The 14,897-nt window shown below is 35.8% G+C and overlaps 1 protein-coding gene across 7 annotated transcripts in view; it reads left to right on the top strand.

Moving 5' to 3' along the window:
• The window catches only part of LOC106871450 (CDC42 small effector protein 2), a 168,227-nt gene extending 162,340 nt beyond the window's left edge, over nucleotides 1-5,887 (top strand). For all 7 annotated transcript variants that reach the window (XM_089340244.1, XM_089340247.1, XM_089340246.1 and 4 more), the window contains 2 exons: nucleotides 743-893; nucleotides 4,276-5,887. In XM_089340244.1, coding sequence (XP_089196370.1) covers nucleotides 743-886 — 144 coding nt within the window. In that variant the 3' untranslated portion in view covers nucleotides 887-893; nucleotides 4,276-5,887. The remainder of the gene's footprint in view (nucleotides 1-742; nucleotides 894-4,275) is intronic.
• Nucleotides 5,888-14,897: the final 9,010 nt, after the last annotated feature.

Here is a 14,897-nt window from a genome sequence, read left to right as displayed (position 1 = left end):
ATCCTCTTACCACTCCTCTTCTTTTCCTGTTGCTACTCTTCTTCATGGCTGATAAATCGGTCATGTGGCCCTTACCTAGGAAATCTTATATTTCTCAGGAAAACATCCATTTTCTCCTATATTTAGAATTCCACTTACAAACGAAAAAAGGAAAAAATATCCATTCTTTTTTTGTTTACTTGCCAACAAGAAAGGTCTTTATGCATTCCACTTGATCTGCTAATAACCAATCCTTCTTCAGAATTACTCATTATAGACTCAACCTTGGCTGTGTGGTTGAGAAGTAAACGTATATATATATATATCTATTTTACCATGTGACATCTTTAGGATTACAGCTGTTTCGCAACCTTCTTCATATAGTATTAATTTCAGGGTGGAAGAAATTATGGTTACATGTTTGCATTGATATGCATGTTTGGCATTACACAATACTGTTGTATATTTACAAATCAATGCAATTAGAGAAAGCCAGCTCATCAGATCACTGGAACATGGCCTAGTAGTTAGAGTGTTGCACTCAAGATTGCCAGATCGTGTGTTCAGTTCCCAGATTGGGTAGTATGTTTTGTTCTTGTGCTAAATATTTTTATTTCACGTTACTCTACTATTACTACTACTACTACTACTACTACTACTACTACTACTTGTATCCCATAATTTTCTAAATAACAATTTCCTGTGTCCTCTGACCCCCATGTTAATAACTTGTGTTTTTTTTTTGTTTTTTGTTCTTTTCCAGTTAAATTGCATTCAGGTCCAGATGTCTTCCAAAGGGGGTTATGGCTCCAACTCGCCGGACGGGGGCTTAGACCTTCTTTCGACCGTTGAACATCAGATCCCATTGAAAGATTTACAAAAAGAGAATGTTGAGAACCACACTTAAATATCATGTAAGTTATCCTCAACTTGGTTATTTCTGTAGGGGTGGTCACTGCACAAACCATTTTGTTGTTTGCTGTTCTTTAGCACCATACAGCAGCCCTAACCAAGCAAGGCTACAGTCAAAGACATTCCAACCATGGCCATTCTGTTGTCTAATGTATGTGTGTGTTTTTCTGTTGTTGTATGAGAGAATAAAATGTGAATTTTAGATGGAAACTAAAAGAAGCTTGTTGTGTGTGTGTATGTGCAGGTGCATGCATGTACAAGGGGGTGTTGAAAAGTTCCTGGCCTTGAGTAAGAGAAAATACAGGAGGGTTGCGAGCTGGCAGAAACGATAGCACGCCGGGCAAAATGCTTAGCGGTATTTCGTCTGCCAGTACGTTCTGAGTTCAAATTCCGCCAAGGTCGACTTTGCCTTTCATCCTTTCGGGGTCGATAAATTAAGTACCAGTTACGCACTGAGGTCGATGTTATCGACTTAATCCCTTTGTCTGTCCTTGTTTATTCCTTCTGTGTTTAGCCCCTTGTGGGCAATAAAGAAATAAGAAAATACAGGAGGGTCAGTTAATTATGGTTTTATCGAATGTCTTCCCTTCATGGATTCACAAACTTATTGCAGTGGTCCTTCAGTTTTTCTAAACCCTGTAAAAGAACTCAGAAGGTTGGATGTGCAACCTGGCCTTTCACAATAATTTTCAGCACACCCCTCGTCTATATATACCATCGTCATCGTCATCATCATCATCGTCGTTTAACATCTGCTTTCCATGCTGGCATGGGTTGGATGGTTTGACTGAGGACTGGCGAGCCAGAAGGCTGCACCAGGCGCCAATCTGATCTGGCAATGTTTCTACAGCTGGATGTCCTTCCTAATGCCAACCACTCCGAGAGTATTGTGGGTGCTTTTACATGCCACCGGCATAAGGCCCAGTCAGGCGGTTCTGGCAACGGCCATGCTCAAAAGGTGTTTTTTATGTGCTACCTGCACGGGAGCCAGTCCGGCGGCACTGGCAACGGCCATGCTCGAATGTTGTTTTTCACGTGCTACACACACACACACACACACACGAAACAAATAAAAGGTATATACTACTGAAACAAATAAAAGGTATATATATATATATATATATATATATATATATAACAGGCTTTCATAGAGTGCCACACAGTGGGACTGAACCCAGAACCATGTGATTGAGAAGCAAACTTCTTACCACACAGCTACTCCTGCGCCTGTATGTATGTATGTGTCCTTGTGTTTATTTGTACTCACACCCATCACTTGACAACTGATGTTGGTTTGATTATGTCCCTGTAACTTAGCAGTCCTGGACTTGAAAAATAAATACTGGATGGGGGTTGATTTGTTCACTCGTTTGGCTAAACCCTGTGAGGTGGTGCCCCAGGATGGCCACTGTCTGGCGAATGGAACTAGTGAAAGATAATAAATGCATTCATCTAACTCATACCAGCATGGAAAAAAATGGACGTAAAACAAACAACCAAATCGATAAAAGCTTTGTGGCACCCTGAAGATATTGTAGAAAACTCCTCTACCCCCTGAGATTGAACCTGAATCCATGTAGTTCATAAGCAGACTTCTTTGGCACACCGCTACATGTACGACAACATGTGACGGAGGGCGTTGTATTTATTGATCTGCGGCTTTCCATTACATGTGGCCCTCCTTCTCTGTTCCTTTTTGCTTATACTGTGTCAGTGACCCTCACCACTGACTGACTGAGGAAAAACTTCTTCTCCCCCCCCCATCTGTCACATACAAGTTTGTACTGAGTGACAACCCTGTGTATGCTCTGCTGTTTGGCCCATTCCCCATTCACCAGTTGCTGGCTTGTCACATATCTTCCAGTGTCACTTTGACCTCGCTTCTTCCTTCCCTCCTCTCCTCCCTCCTTCTCTCTATTTCCACTTTCTCCCACCCACCCCACCCCCCTCATAAAATATGCCCTGTCTGTACAAATATTACCACTCACTTCTCTCATACACCTCACCACTACACCTGGCCTTGTCTGTTGTCAATGGTTTGTTAACATTAGCAGTGTCGAAGCTGTCGAAGCTGTCGGTGGTGTTGGTGGTGTTTGAGGCATGGCTACATGATTAAGAAGTTTGTTCTGTAACCACATAGTTCCCAGTTTCAATCTTGCTGTGTGACACTTCTGGTAGAGTCAAATCCTTTGAGCAGAATCAGGTTGTCTGGTTGGTGAGACTGTGCAGAAGCCTGTTGGATGGTTTGCCTGAGTATACTGTATATATACTTGTATGTGTATACATACATACATATATATGTATACATGCATGCAAACGCACACACACACACACACGTATGCATGTGTATATATATATATCATCATCGTTTAACGTCCGCTTTCCATGCTGGCATGGGTTGGACGGTCCGACAGGGGTCTTGGAAGCCAGGAGGCTGTACCAGACCCCAATCTGATCTGGCAGTATTTCTACAGCTGGATGCCCTTCCTAACGCCAACCACTCCGAGAGTGTAGTGGGTGCTTTTTATGTGCCACCGGCACAGGGCCCAGAGGAGCTGGCATCGACCATGATCAGTTGGTGTTTTTTACGTGCCACCAGACGGAAGCCAGTCAAGGTGGCACTGGCATCGGCCATGTTCGGATGGTGCCTTTTACGTGCCACCGGCATGGGGGTCACAACCACAATTTACATTTGATTTGGTTTTGATTTTGCTGTTGATGTTGATGTACCTGGCTCAATAGGTTTCCTCAAGCACAGCATGTCACCCTACAATCCAAGGTACTTTTGAGTGGGCTGGTTATGCGACACTAGTATAGGTTACAGCTGTGAACTCACTTAATTTACTTGGTCTTCTCAGTGACAGCATATCTCCAGAGGTCTCGGTCTTCTGTCATTGCCTCTGTGAGGCCCATATGTATATGTATGTGTGTATATATATATATATATATAATAATAATATAAATAATATACAAATATATGCATATATCCATATATATATGTACATACCTACATGTATATGTATACATACATGCATATATGGGTACAGGACATCAAGAAAACGCTAAACACAATGAGAAAGGAAAACATAAAAACGAAAACATAGAAAATGACTTTTTACGAACAACGAAAAAAACAAAAAAAAAACAGAAACGATACATGCAACATAAAGAGTATACCCCTTCGTCAGTTGTCCCTCTTTCATCTACTCCACGTTATATATATATATATATATAAATATATATATATATATATATATAAATATATATATATATATATATGTATGTATGTATGTATGTGTTTTATTTTTCCCTTTGGAAAGTAAAATCTTATCTCTGAATTATAAATTGTCTTCTAATAATTTTTTTCTTTATTTCTTTTTCCAGGATTTCCTAAAGTGTGCAACATTTTCTATTTCATCTTTTCACACAACAAATTCCCAATATGGTACACAGATTTGATTTCAGAATCTGGGATAGAGAGAAAGAGAGAGAGAGCACAAAGAAATGATCTGCTGCAGCAGCATTAGCAACTTAAAATCTTTTCCCTCCATTTCTAAACCAGTCATCCTGCTGATTTACATAAATTAAAACTCTGGATAATGTCTCAAACTTCAAGAAGCTCTTCACCATGCGATGTGTTAAAAAAAAAAAAATGAAAAAAAATAAAAGTTGAAAAATAGAGTACCTGCCAGTTTATCTACGATGTACATTGTTGACCTCATGGGGTTTTGCTTCTATTTTTTTTTTTTTTCCTTTTTCATCAGTGATACAGTGAGTGATATCAACAACAGACACTGCCGCTGCTCTACCGCAGCCTCCGAGCCAGTGAAATATGGTTGCTCATGCAAGCAATGCAAGGCCTCTGCAAACGTGGAAACATCTTGCCATGTTTACAATTTTTTTCACATCTCTACGACGATTCTTCGCATTAACAAACCATGCACTCGAACTTACACTCGCACACGTACAAGCACACGCATGCAGGTACATTCTTATTATGCGAAATGACTGCCATATGGACAGGGCCCTATAAATGGTAAATTCATTTGTCTCATAGAATTTATAATGAACAAGGACACCATCATTGATGGTGACTTGTACAGAAAATGAAAATGGTTCAGTTTGGCAGCCAATGTACCATCTTCTCTGGTGGTAAAAGTACCACATATGGGTGATATATGCATGTATATATATACATGCATACATGAACTCCTGCAAAAGCATTCTATTTGGGTAAATATTGCATTCTCAAGATGTGGTAATGCTCTACCATTTTCAGGTATTAAAGGTACCCTCCTCTAGTGGTGATATGTGTGTATATATACATACATATACACTCATGCACATACATATATATCACCATCACCTGGTTGTAAATATGCTCTCATCTCGTAAGTAAAGGTGCCATTTTTGCCTCTACTGTGAAAATGCCATCATCTTTCTCTTCATAAAGATTCCAGCATCCGGAGGTGAATATGCAATCGTCTGCTGGTAAAGGTAACATCGTCTGGTTGTCATATACTATCGCCTGTTGGTAAAGATGTCATCTTGTACTGGATTTAAAGCTAACATCCTGTCACTGATTTCTGCTGAGATTTTGTTTTTTTTAATTCTTTTTTTTTTTTTAACTTCACAAACAACAATATAAATGTTCATTTTTAAAAAAAATTTTTTTTAACTCAAATAAAATTTTTAAAAAATGAGAGTTGAGAAATGACAATGATTGCTCGCCTGTTGGTAAAGATGTCATCTTGTACTGGATTTAAAGCTAACATCCTGTCACTGATTTCTGCTGAGATTTTGTTTCTTTTAATTCTTTTTTTTTTTTTAACTTCACAAACAACAACAATATAAATGTTCATTTAAAAAAAAAATTTTTTTTAACTCAAATAAAATTTTTAAAAAATGAGAGTTGAGAAATGACAGTGATTGCAGTTGATGAAAGTAGTGGTGGAGGGCTGTGGCACTTCTAAAACAAACAAAAACAAAAAAGAAACCTTCCCTTTTTAAAAAAAAAATAACCCTAATCCTGCCGGAATATATTCTGTTGCACAAATCATTAGGTTACCCTATTTATCCTTGATGATAAGGACCTTTTCTCTACCTTCAACATCTTCTCTCTTCACATTATTTACATTTGATGGATATTTGTCCTCATCTTGTTTGTTGTTAACAACGTTTCGGCTGATACACCTTCCAGCCTTCATATGCTCGTGGGCATGTGGCGTAGTGGTTAAGAATGCGGGTTACTAACCCCAAGACTTCAAGTTCGATTCCAGGCACTGACCTGAATAATAATAATAATAATAATAATAATAGCAACAACAATATTGAAAAATAACTTAGGAATAAGAACCCAGGTTCTAAATTTCCCCAAGACACCTGATGAAAGTTGGAGGGTATATCAGCCGAAATGTTGTGTTAGCAACAAACAAGATGAGGACAAATATCCATCAAAGGTAAATAATGTAAATAATGTGCATAATTCCTCATCTCTTAAACATAGAACTGTATCTTCTCTCTTCCTTCAACATCTGTTTCTGCAAGGAGTATAAGTCCATAATATAATAGATATCATTTATAAATCAGTGGCCATTTAAATTCCATCTTCACTTAGTGTCTGTGGGAAGACGTGAAAGTGCATTAAATATTAATATTGCTTCTCGTTAAGGTGATGAGCTGGCAGAATTGTTGACATGCCCGGCAAAATACTCAGTGGCATTTCATCCATCGTTGTATGTTCAAAATTCTACTGAGGTCGGCTTTACCTTTCATCCTTTTGGGGGTCGATAAAATAAGTACCAGTTGTCCACTGGGGTTGATATATTTGACTTAGGCGCTTCCCTGAAATTGCTGGTGTTATGCCAAAACTAGAAACCATTGTTATTATTATTATTAGGTGTTGAGCTTTCAGAATTTTTGGCATGCTAGGTAAAATGCTTTGCAACATTTTGTCCATCTTGACATTCAAAATTCTGTTGAGGTCATCTTCGCCTTTCATCCTTTTGTGGTCGATAAAATAAGTACCAGTTGAGCACTGGGCTTCATGTAACTGACCTACCCCCCTCCCCTGAAATTGCTGACCTTGTGCCAAAATTTGAATCCAATATTGCTTCTGGTTCTAATATCGTTAACTTGGAAAATGTCTGTTTTCTTCAAAGCTCCTACATGATAAAGATCTGTGGATTTGTTTTTGGTCTTTTTTTTTTATTTTCGTGTGATTCAAAAGAGTGACCAATGGTATATTTGGTCTTCACAGAGCGTATCCAATCCAGATTAATTATTTAGAATGTAAAAATGCTCTCAGTTAAAGTCTGCAAGTTCGTTTTTTGCAGAAAACGAAACCCAAGTGCAAATTATAACAAAGATGGAGAAACGTCCAGAGATATCTTCTGCTTGTGTTCCTGTTATTGCCCAGGCACAACATGCTATAGAACTTAACTGTTTTAACCCTTTCGTTACCAACCTGGCTGAAACCGATTCTGGCTCTGAGTACAAATGTCTTGTTTTCATGAGTTTTGAATTAAAATCTTCCCCCAAACCTTAGTCACAATTTATGTTCGTAACACTAGCTGAATGATAACTAAGTTATTTTACTAAATTCTTTGTTTTATTTAAAATTAATTGAACAAAACACAGAACATCTCAATAGAAATACGGTAACAAAAGGGTTAAAGGAAGCTTTGAAAAGAAGTATCTAAGGTCTGTCCATATCCTTGTTGATCAGTTCACTAGAGAATTATTTAAGGTCAACGTTATGGTATTTCATCACATTGGGTGAGATTTTTGATTTTTCCATCTCTTCTAGAAACTTTTGTAGACCAGTTTTATTAGAGAGAGAGAGAGAGAGAGAGAAGTCTTTTATGGTTTTTTACTGTTGTCTCCAGGTATGGCTTTAAGTTTCCCCTCAGGAATACTGACATAAAATTCATTTCCAATAACTGCCTAGACATGCGAGTAAATGTTAGTCTCAGAATATAATGCAGGGCAAGGCATGCTTGTCCTCTCCTTTATGTCCTTCTCTATCAACAATATTATTAATTAATGGTAACCTTGCTAAATCAGACAGCAAAGGTTAGTGCAGTTTTCTGATTGGCCAGCTCTTGTCAAACCATCCAACCCATGGAAAATGGATGTTAAATGAAGATGATTATATATATATATATATATATATATAGAAAGAGAGAGAGAGAGAGAGAGAGAGAGAGAGAGAGAGAGAGAGTTTACTTTACTTTTTTCATTTTTTTTGACAGGCTAGATACAGAATTTTGAAATATTTTCATTTTTAGTAGATTTGAATTATTTCTTCTCCAGATTTAACATTAAACACTCATTTCAATTTTTGGACCTTTTAGCTATTTGCTGGAGAAGGAATGTTGTTTAGTCCCAGGTCAGCCTTAGTTTAGCAATCCTATAATCTAAGACGTTGTAACCATGACAATCTTGTCTTTCCAGATTTAGTCAATCTTATACTACATTATCCAGTGTGGCCTTCCTTTTTTTCAAGACAGCAGAGTGACATGAGAAAGATTTGTCTGTTGTTTCTAGCAAGTTAATAGACTATGTTGTGGCTCTCTCTCTCTCTCTCTCTCTCTCTCTCTCTCTCTCTCTCTCTTATTTGCTCTATTACATTTCGATAAATAAACAGGTCTTTGCAACATTAATTAAGTACAGGTGTAATGAAGGATTTATATTTGTACAGAACTAACAAAGGTATGACGAAGTCCAAGTCAACGTATTTGAGGCAGGTCTCCAGTAACAAGAGAGGTTCCTCCTACCAATCCTAGAGGCCCTGAAAAGGGGCTCTCCTCCTCCCCCTCACCCCTCACCCGCCTCACCCCCCCTCCTCTATTAAGAAAATAAGTCAAAAAACAAACAGCAAATATTCTGACGGAAATACCATATAAATTTCTGTCACCTCATCTCTTTACAGACCTTTGTGGAATTTGGCTATTTTTGTAGGGTGCTTGTGATGAACAACAAGCTTATAATTATTAATCATCATCATCATCATTATTATTATTATTATTATTAAAAGTGGTGAGCTACGTTTCGAGTTCAAACCCCACCTAGGTCAACTTTGCTTTTCATCCATTTGATGTCGATAAATTAAGTACCAGTTGTTGAAAACTGGGCTCAATATAATTGACTTCCCCTTTCAGGCCTTGTACCAACAGTAGAAAATATTATTATTAAAGGTGGTGAGCTACGTTTCGAGTTCAAACCCCACCTAGGTCAACTTTGTTTTTCATCCTTTTGATGTCGATAAATTAAGTACCAGTTGTTGAAAACTGGGCTCAATATAATTGACTTCCCCTTTCAGGCCTTGTACCAATAGTAGAAAATATTATTATTAAAGGTGATGAGCTACGTTTTGAGTTCAAACCCCACCTAGGTCAACTTTGCTTTTCATCCTTTTGATGTCAATAAATTAAGTACCAGTTGTTGAAAACTGGGCTCAATATAATTGACTTCCCCTTTCAGGCCTTGTACTAATAGTAGAAAATATTATTAAAGGTGGTGAGCTACGTTTTGAGTTCAAACCCCACCTAGGTCAACTTTGCTTTTCATCCTTTTGATGTCGATAAATTAAGTACCAGTTGTTGAAAACTGGGCTCAATATAATTGACGTCCCCTTTCAGGCCTTGTACCAATAGTAGAAAATATTATTATTAAAGGTGGTGAGCTATGTTTCGAGTTCAAACCCCACCTAGGTCAACTTTGCTTTTCATCCTTTTGATGTCGATAAATTAAGTACCAGTTGTTGAATACTGGGCTCAATATAATTGACTTCCCCTTTCAGGCCTTGTGCCAATAGTAGAAAAGGTTATTATTAAAGGTGGTGAACTACGTTTCGAGTTCAAACCCCACCTAGGTCAACTTTGCTTTTCATCCTTTTGATGTCGATAAATTAAGTACCAGTTGTTGAATACTGGGCTCAATATAATTGACTTTCCCTTTCAGGCCTTGTGCCAATAGTAGAAAATATTATTATTAAAGGTGGTGAGCTACGTTTCGAGTTCAAACCCCACCTAGGTCAACTTTGCTTTTCATCCTTTTGATGTTGATAAATTAAGTACCAGTTGTTGAATACTGGGCTCAATATAATTGACTTCCCCTTTCAGGCCTTGTGCCAATAGTAGAAAAGATTATTATTAAAGGTGGTGAGCTACGTTTCGAGTTCAAACCCCACCTAGGTCAACTTTGCTTTTCATCCATTTGATGTCGATAAATTAAGTACCAGTTGTTGAATACTGGGCTCAATATAATTGACTTTCCCTTTCAGACCTTGTGTCAATAGTAGAAAAGATTATTATTAAAGGTGGTGAGCTACGTTTCGAGTTCAAACCCCACCTAGGTCAACTTTGCTTTTCATCCTTTTGATGTCTATAAATTAAGTACCAGTTGTTGAATACTGGGCTCAATATAATTGACTTCCCCTTTCAGGCCTTGTGCCAATAGAAAATATTATTATTAAAGGTGGTGAGCTACATTTCAAGTTCAAACCCCACCTAGGTCAACTTTGCTTTTCATCCTTTTGATGTCGATAAATTAAGTACCAGTTGTTGAATACTGGGCTCAATATAATTGACTTTCCCTTTCAGGCCTTGTGCCAATAGTAGAAAAGATTATTATTATTGTTATTCTTCTTATGATTATTAGCAGTTGTTTTTCCAAAACTGACCATTCAGGATCAAACTTCATTTAAACAGTCTAATATGGTGCCTTATTTCGAATCTTCTACAAGCCATGCACTACATTGTCATTAAAAAAAAAAAAAAAAAAAAAATTAATTTAATAAAATTTCTTTTTGTTTTTGTATTAAACATTTCACAAAATCCTGACTTACGGAAACCTTTTTGTGCCTTGTATAGAAGTTATCAAGGCAAATGTTTAGTTGTTATTGAAATATATTGTTATCTTAAACAAAATTTTTAACATACACACTGTATTAAGTTTAATTATTTTGATTGTTTGTTTGTTTCTAACTTTTCCTAAGATAATAATTTTTTTGTAAGGTTCATTTTTAATTAAAGTCAATATATATATATATATATATATATATATATATATATATATATATATATAAAATTGTGTTTTTTTTAGCTAGGTGTAAAAAAAAGAGAGAAAAATAAAAAAAAGGGTTTAAAAAAAATAGAAGTTGTGTAGTATATTTGACCCTTTTTTGATTACATTTCTTATGATGAACACCCCCTGTTTTTATCAGTATCAATTTTTTTTTGGAAAAATATAAAGAATTTGGAAGAATTTAGTTCATTATACTCACACACATACACTCATACATCCTATGTATATGTGTATGTGTGTAATATATACACACACACACACACATGAATATACATACATAAATTACATACATACACGCACACACACATGTATATACATACATAAATTACATACACACACACTCATACATCGCTTGACAACCGATGCTGGTGTGTTTACGTCCCCGTAGCTTAGTGGTTCGGCAAAAGAGATCGATAGAATAAGTACTAGGCTTCCAAAGAATAAGTCCTGGGGTCGATTTGCTCTACTAAAAGGCGGTGCTCCAACATGGCCACAATCAAATGACTGAAACAACTAAAATAGTAAAATAGTATATATATATATATATATATATATATGTGTGTGTGTGTGTAATGCTTATATTATAAGAATTTAGAAACTTTGAGAGATTTAAAGTAAATTAGTTTTAACAGGGGAATTTGAAGTTGATAAAGCTATAATATAACTGTGTAAAATATCAGGTGAAAAATCCCTATCATAGAAGGGCACCTTTTGACTTTCTCCATCCAAGGGCTTCTGTTTAACCCTGAGTAACTTTATCTTCGTAGAGTTCTGTTGTCAAATAAGAATATATATATATATATATATATATAATATAATATAAATATATAGATATATGCATATATCCATACATATATGTACATACCTACATCTATATGTATACATGCATATATGGGTACAGGACATCAAAAAAACGTTAAACACAATGAGAAACGAAAACAGAAAATGAACTTTTTCAAAGAGAGAAAAACCACTATTAAATAATTCAATAATGAAGAATGTAATTCATACCCCCTAGAAAATAAATATATCATAAAAACCTTATTCTAAAAATCAATAAAGTACATAAAAGAATAACTAGTAAATGGTATAAAATGACTATGCACGTTTCGTGGCTATATTTTCAAATAGATAACTAATAAAACCAATTCGATTAATAATCAAATCGATCTACAATTAAATCTACTCAAAAATACAGTCACTCATCAGGTTTAAAATAAAAAATATATATATACAAACTTGTTACCAGTTCAGATATGCTTGAGGCATATTCGAACTGGTAAAACAAGCCATTTGTTGTTATTTTGCCATGAGGAAAATTTCTCACTGTAGAGAAATAGGTGTAAATACAGTGGTTTTCTCCTCTTCAGCAACACTGACCAGAAAGGCAGACAATGATGAGAATACCATAAGATGGACCTGCCTCTTGTGTTACCTTGCAATACCTGCCTTTCTGGTTCTGTTGCTGAAGAGGAGATAACCACTCTGAAATGCATGCACCTGACTGTCCAGGAAGGGAGTGCTGTGCACTGACAAAAATAGCGAATGGCTTTCTTATGAGTTCAAATATTTGAACAAAGTACATTTGAACAGGCAACAAGTTTGTATTTGTACACATCACTGCTTAGCGCTGTCACCATAATAAATATATACATTGAACGTATCAGATTTTCTTGGTTAAAAAACTAATTACTTGATACATGTTAAGATGTGCAGTTTTTGTGTACTTAATGTGGATGTTCACTCTGGGGTTGCTATCACCTGGTTTGACCTCATGTTGGTTCCGTCGGGATCAAAAATCCTAACTGCTTCTTCCTGACAAAGATCACTCACGTGAGATCAAAATGGACGATATCAATTACAGATTGAATATTCAAATAAACAATGTTGTTAAAGCTGGTGTTTAGAAGATAACTAAAAAGAATTTTGTGTAAAAATACAAAAAAAAAAAGACAAAAAACCCATGATGGCAGGTTTTTTTTTTTTTTGGCTTAAAACTATGTGGGGTTGTGGTAGGGTATTGGACCCCCCCTGAACCCATGCATTTGCTGCTGCAGGAAATAGTGTATGAAGATATCGTTTTATTTTCAGGCAGCCAATGCAATCTTTCAATCCATATCACCAGCTTCTCTTTCTCTCTCTCTCTCTCTCTCTCTCTGATCACCCATTGATGGATACTACTTATAATAAAAAATAGTTGAGTAATTTTTACTTTCTCAGCTCCTTGCTAAACAGACTGACTAAAGACGGAAAGAAGGGGACCTTTTTTTTTTTTCTAAATATTAACCCTTGAAAATTTTTTTATAGATAGGGAGAAGATTATATTTATAATATTTGAAATGTTAAACTTTCTTTTTCCTTTTGTATTATTTTTCCTGAAATTATACAAATGCTCCATTTTGTTTTGCTATCTTTTATCATTATTATAATTATTATTATTATTATTATTATAATTATCATCATCATCACTACTACTACTACTACTACTATTATTATCATTTTCTTTCTCTTTCTCACTTAGACTCTCTTTTGTTTCTCTGCGTTGTTCCTTCCCAGATATCAAATCTTGTGCTCTCTCCCCTCCCCCTGCGCCCAACATCATCATTATTTTTATCATTTTTAATTCTTTCACAATCTGTTACCGAAAGATTAAAAAAAAATTTTTTTAATATAAAAAAAAACTGAAGCCTGTAAAAAAAAAAAACATGAAAAATATAAAAAAAAAAAATTAAGTTGAAATTTGGTAAAAACTTTGTGCATATTATTCTGACTCTTAATAATTGTCTCCCTTGATACATACATAAACATCTACACACACACACACATGTTTATGTGTGTATATATGTATGTGTATGTGCATGTGTGTCTGCAAATACATGCACATGTGTGCTGTGCTGGATTAACCTAGAAGCACCCATGTGCTATGCTGGTTTCACCTATTTCTTTCTTTTCTCTTTCTCCTGTCTTTTATAATCATATTTGGCCTTCTTGCCTCAATAGTATTGGTCAAACTTTATCAGGAAATTACTACTACTACTACCACCACCACTGCTATTGCTACTACTTATAAATATGGTCAGTTGAGTGAATCTGATTACTTACAGAATATGTCATAGACACTATTAAAGGTAATCACGTCCATTAAATCAAACTAGGAATTTTTATTAACATTCTTTTGGCAACTTAGACATCAAGACAGTCACATATTCAATGTTACACACTGTATTTATAGGCGCAGGAGTGGCTGTGTGGTAAGTAGCTTGCTTACCAACCACATGGTTCTGGATTTAGTCCCACTACATGGCACCTTGGGCAAGTGTCTTCTACTATAGCTTCGGGCCGACCAAAGCCTTGTGAGTGGATTTGGTAGACGGAAACTGAAAGAAGCCCGTCAAATATATATATATATATATATATATATATATATATATATATATATATATATATAGTTGTTGGTAAAATAGCTATGGTTTTCTTTGTTTAATACAGGGCTCCTTTATAACAATACAAGCACTGTGACTAGTTTAATCCAGCTTTGTGTGTGTATATACATACTCTTCTCTCTTTATACTTAGCATATATATATATATATATATATATATGTAAAAAAGCACCCACTACACTCTTATAGTGTTTGGTGTTAGGAAGGGCATCCAGCCTTAGAAACCATGCCAAACCAGATTGGAAGCTGGTGTAGCTGTCCAGCTGACAAATTTTCAGCCAAACTGCCCAATCCATGCCTGCATGGTAAATGGACGTTAAATGATGAGGGGACACACACAAACACACACATGTATATATGTATACACATATACATGTTGTTTGTGCTTATGTATATACAAAGACATGTTGTTTGTGTGTACGTGTATATGTATACATGTGTGTATATGTATGTATGTATACAAATATGTGTATGT

Source organism: Octopus bimaculoides, chromosome 23 (assembly GCF_046866305.1).
Source record: "Octopus bimaculoides isolate indiv1 chromosome 23, ASM4686630v1, whole genome shotgun sequence".
Taxonomy (NCBI): Eukaryota; Metazoa; Mollusca; class Cephalopoda; order Octopoda; family Octopodidae; genus Octopus; species Octopus bimaculoides.
The sequence above is the reverse complement of the archived record's forward strand: the minus strand, read 5'-3'. Positions and strand labels throughout refer to the sequence as shown.